The 5,242-nt window shown below is 38.6% G+C and overlaps 1 protein-coding gene across 1 annotated transcript; it reads left to right on the top strand.

Moving 5' to 3' along the window:
* Positions 1–732: 732 nt before the first annotated feature.
* Positions 733–4,011, top strand: LOC119834656 (probable ATP-dependent RNA helicase DDX28). Its single transcript, XM_038359083.1, has 5 exons — positions 733–1,314; positions 1,448–1,719; positions 2,064–2,236; positions 2,585–2,861; positions 3,742–4,011. Exons 1-5 carry the CDS (start codon positions 804–806, stop codon positions 3,988–3,990), a joined length of 1,482 nt encoding a protein of 493 aa, XP_038215011.1. The 5' UTR covers positions 733–803; the 3' UTR covers positions 3,991–4,011.
* Positions 4,012–5,242: the final 1,231 nt, after the last annotated feature.

Raw genomic sequence — 5,242 nt, 5'->3', positions numbered from 1 at the left:
ATATTGTATGCTCATTTGCAGAAAACAACAAAAATTACAAAATAAAAACAGTTGAAGTAAACACCTCCTGCGTTTTCACTGTAGATACCTATTGCATAGACAGTGCAACTTAGGTGGCTCATTTTCTTTTGTCACCCATCGCGCTGATTTAGCATCATTTGTCGGCAATGGATCTGGTGGGTCTCTTGATGGTAAGCGCTACCACCGTCCATTAACATTTGGAGAAGCGTAAGGGCGATTGCAGACCTTATCCCTCTACAAATGGATTGTCGACTTTAAGTTGGAAAGAGAGTATGAAAGGATTAACGAGAGGAATAAAGGAAAGGACTGGGAAGAGTAAGGAAAAGATATGGGCCTATGGCTCCCCCACTCATCTAAAGACACAGTAGCCTTCTACTATTTTACACCAGTCTTCTCTGGAAGTGTGGTACTTCCCCGGTGCGAGCGGACCAATTCGTGCCGAAGTATGCTCGACTCACACATACAAAAATTTAAGCTAAATGCAATACCTAGTTTTTTTAATTCATTTACAATTAATGTTTGTTTGCAAACTAACAGTCTATAATATAAAAGAAGACTCACTTTTCAATTGAACTAAGAACAACTTGCGTTCAAATTAAAATATTTTTTTTTAACATCAAAGTTGGAATGACTATACAGTTTACATCACTTCGCCAGTTGATGTCAGCATTGTGTCAATTGTGTCAGCTGTCAATTATTAAGTGTCATGCAAGTAAACATTGAACCATCAACCGCTGCACCGCAGTCTTAAGTTATGTGATTATATGAAAAGTTCTTAAACGATGACTAAACTCCGGCAATTTTTAAATTTATCTTATTGTAGATATTATAGCGCCCAGCAAGCGAAGAAAAAAGTGCCCATTATTTCATGCAAGCGACCAGAGTTCAACCATTATGAAGGGCAAACTTACGGAAAATTTGAGGTTATCAATCTTGCATCGAAGGGTTGGTTGCATGATAAGTCTAAAGGCGATTATTTTTCTATATATGGAAATGCGAGTAAGAAAGACGTCGGTCCCGTGTTTAAGAAGAGTTTTGAAGAAATCGGTTTGTCAGAAGAGTTACGAGAGATTATGACGCAGCAGGGCTATAGTTTGCCAACCGTAATTCAGGCAAAGTCGTTTTCCCCCATTATACAAGGGTATAACACAGCCATTACGGCTGAGACAGGTTGTGGCAAAACATTGGCTTATATGTTGCCAATCATGCAACATATAGCACAATGGAAACCTCATATTCAGGAAGAGTTTAACAGCCCGTTGGCCGTTGTTATAACACCTAGTAGAGAATTAGGTAAGTTTATAAACAATCTTATTTTTATTTCAAGTCTAAGTAGTTGTTTTCTTGCTGAAGATGATCAATATTGTACGTTAGATTATTCCTTAGTGCCCACAATATTGTTTAAATGAGATATTCTCTTTTACAGCAACACAACTGGGTGAAGTGGCCTCTAGCTTAGCAGAGAACCAAAACATAAATGTCACGACTCTGATTGGAGGTAAAACGAAGAAGAAAATATTGGACCCTCCGATCGAATACTGTGATGTTTTAATCGCAACTCTTGGTGCGTTTAGCAAGCTTGTTACAACTGGTATTTATAAGATACACAATGTCCATCATGTGGTTTTGGACGAAGCTGATACACTCTTGGACGACACTTTTATTGATAAATTGGCTGCTTTGCTGAAGAAGTTTAGGGTATGTTTTGAGATATTTTCTCATGATTATGATTTGCGAAATAAGCAATGTAATCTTTAGTATGATTTGTTAGAAAAAAAGAAAACATATTTATTGCCGAAACCATTAGTGAAATAAGCAGATGAAATCATCTTAAATGGTTATGTATCTATAATCTTTTATATCAATTTGAATGCACTGTAAATTTTAAAAAGACAGTTAGTAATCTTTAAATTTCATATGTTCTTACATGTAAAGATGTAAAGATGTAAGGAGCTCCGGGTAACAGCTAGTCTTATTATGTATTATAATATTTAAATTAATCTTTTATGTATTGATAAAAATTTTATATTTTATACCTTTAGATACAATACAAGTGTGACATCCAGACTCAACCTGTAGGTTGCCAGATCACACTAGTGAGTGCAACACTGCCCCATGAGTTGCCAGAGTCGGTCAGTGCTTTCATGGACCCACAGTCACTTCGGACAGTCACAACTAGTAATATTCATAGGATATTACCCCATGTGCCGCATAAGTATGTTATGTTTTTGCTGTATATCTATGTGGGTTGTTATAAAAGCGAAATTTATTGTTAGGTAAATTAATAATTTATGGAATCTATATGAGTCCATCTTTTGAAATGAATTATGTTTGCAAAATGTAAAACTTTGCAAGGACTCGAATAAACAGCGATTTTTTTTTATTGTTATTTCATACTTGAATTTGTATTTATTCAAATATTTGCTTTTTCTACTGCATGATTTGTTTAAAAGCAGAAAAATCTATGTATCTTTCATTTTATTTGCGTAATTTTATTGGCTCCGGCTGACTTTTCCTCGAAAATATTACAAACAATAATATGGAACGGTTGATAAACTTCCAGATTCCTCCGTCTCGGCAAAGCGCAAAAGCCCGGCGAGCTGTTGAAACTAGTTCAAGCAGATATGAACATGCACCGTCAAGTGATGATCTTCTCAAATAAGACAGCCACCTGTGACTTTGTATCGATGTTTTTGAACGAGAACAACGTAGAATGCTTGAATATTAACGGGAGAATGGCTGTGCCCTTGAAAGCTGGCAATATGGATGTGTTTAAATCGGGGAAAGTTCGAGTAATTTCTAGCACGGATGTGGCGTCTCGCGGATTGGATACAACGGGGGTGAGTTCAGAGCATTTGGGAAATTATTTGAGATTATGACCTATGTATTAAAATGTAAAATGGACATGATTGGAAACAATCAATTACAGAGTTTCTTGTCCACTCTTCCTTCGTAGAAACTGCTTTCTGAACCTTTAAATGTTATGATGATCCAAAAGTACATCCTACTATCCTACTAATCCTACTAATATTATAAATGCGAAAGTTTGTAAGGATGTGTGTGTGTTTGTTGCTCTATCACGCAAAAACTACTGAACCGATTGCAATGAAATTTGGTACGTACATAGCTGGACAACTGGAATAATATATAGGCAACTTTTTATTCCGAGATTCTTACGGGATACGGACTTACGCGGGTGAAACCGCGGGGCACAGCTAGTCTATGCTAATTGAATGAATAAATGTTTGTTTCAATTTGAGAGTAATTGTCGTTCGAAAAATGTAACGCCTGGTGTCATTCGCGTGCTTCCCGGGTAAAAAGTAGCTTCTGCGCTAATCCAGACTATAATCTATCTCTGTACTAAATTGCATTTAGATACGATAAGCTGTTTTCGAGTAAAAGAGTAACAAATATCCATCCATCCATACTTATAAACTTTATAATATTATTTATATTGCATATTTGTATGTAATCGACTCTTTTAGACTCCATCTTGACACACTTTAAACAGACGGATTTAAAAGAAATGTTGTACATTTATCAAGGATAATACAATTATTTCATGAGCTTATTGCATTTTCTTGATACGGATCACAAGGATTAAGTAATTAGTGGAGCGTGGAGCACCCCTGAGACACAGGCCTTCCACGAGGGTTCAGGCCATAATCCACCAGCTGCTTCAATTATTGACATTACTTAAAATATATTTATTAATTCCAGGTCAGCCATATAATCAACTATGATTTTCCGTTATACACGTCCGACTACATCCACCGCTGCGGCCGAACTGGCCGGCTCGGTTCGCCCACAGACTGCACTATCACGAACTTCATAGCGTGGCCTCGCGAGGTGCAGCTGGTGCAGAGGATCGAAGAGGCGATCAGACGAAATAAAGAGCTGCCGAATGTGAACGCTAATATTAAACGGCAAATTGTTAATAGAATTGTTAAGATGTCTGAGTTGGTTTAATAAAGCTTAGAAGTGTTTGAGTTTTATTACTTTTTCGTACCTACGTTTAAGTCGCTTTTGAATCATTATAAATATTATATATAACCAAGTGCGAGTCGGACTCGCGACACTATATTCACATATAAATTGAACAGCAACTGCGAAAATTTCTCAGCTCATGAAATAGCGCCTATTGATGGACGGGAAAGACTGACTGACAGACAGACAGATAGACATGTCTCTGTAATTAGATCATCTTTAACCCTTTGGATACGGAACTGAAAAAGACGAAGCTTAGCTTTAAAAGCTTAGCTTTAAAAGGCCGGAGGCCCGTTTCCTTTTCCTCACCCGTCCTAGTCCATTCCTTCTTTCCAGTCGTTAATCCTTACCTTTCCCTTACCCCATAAAAGCGGGCAGCGCATTCACGGAGGTACCTTTGCGAATGTTTATGGGCGGTGGTGATCGCTTAGGCCAGCCGTACACGGACCGCTTCAAGCAGTTATGACCGACTGCTTGAAGCCGCGACCGCACGGTGAACTATAACCATTCATTCGCTGCCGTACACACGACTGCTCGAGCAGTAGCGACCGCTTCAAGCCGTCAACTACATGATGAAATTCCATCGTGCTGTCGACCGCTCGCGAGCAGTCGCGAGGCATACACTGACTGCTCGAGCCGTCGGCGGCTCTAGAGCAGTCGACAGCTTTACGACCTCCCCCTCCCTTCTCTGCTTTCTCGTCAGAATCCATGACTAGACTGCGGTAGAAATTCAACTGCTCGAGCGGTTGGTAGCGACAGCTGGAGCAGTCAACAACCGATTGCTCAAGCAGTCAACGCCGACCGCTTGAGCGGTCCGTGTACGTCGCTCAGCCGTTAACTGCTCGAGCAGTCCGTGTATGCCCGCTCTTACCATCAGGCGAACCACGAGCTCAGCTGCCCGCTTTGACATAAAAAAAAAGAAAAGTAAATACCATTGTTGCTAAAACTTTAATGTCATTGAATTGAAAAGATATACCTCTTTGCCAATTTGGCATACCTACATACATCTATCTACCTATCCTATAACTCGAATGATTATTATCCACATTTCTCAGAGAGCAATTATTTCTCTTTCAAGATATATCTTAAAAATATACTGGCCACATATTTATAAAAAAATACGATATGCAATAATAAAGAACTAGGCGAAAGCATTTATTAAATAGTGGTTTTTAGACACTGTTTAATAACATGAAGAGTACAACGAATAAAAATGTTATAATCGCTACAGCGT

This window comes from Zerene cesonia, chromosome 19 (genome assembly GCF_012273895.1).
Source record: "Zerene cesonia ecotype Mississippi chromosome 19, Zerene_cesonia_1.1, whole genome shotgun sequence".
Classification (NCBI taxonomy): Eukaryota; Metazoa; Arthropoda; class Insecta; order Lepidoptera; family Pieridae; genus Zerene; species Zerene cesonia.
This window is presented reverse-complemented; position numbering and strand designations above follow the sequence as displayed.

Excerpts from the sequence above, each read along its gene's own strand:
- LOC119834656 (XM_038359083.1), top strand. The coding sequence starts at position 804 with ATGACTAAACTCCGGCAATTTTTAAATTTATCTTATTGTAGATATTAT. Across the intron at positions 1,315-1,447 it reads AACACCTAGTAGAGAATTAG|CAACACAACTGGGTGAAGTG; the intron begins GTAAGTTTATAA and ends TCTCTTTTACAG. Across the intron at positions 1,720-2,063 it reads CTTTGCTGAAGAAGTTTAGG|ATACAATACAAGTGTGACAT; the intron begins GTATGTTTTGAG and ends TTATACCTTTAG.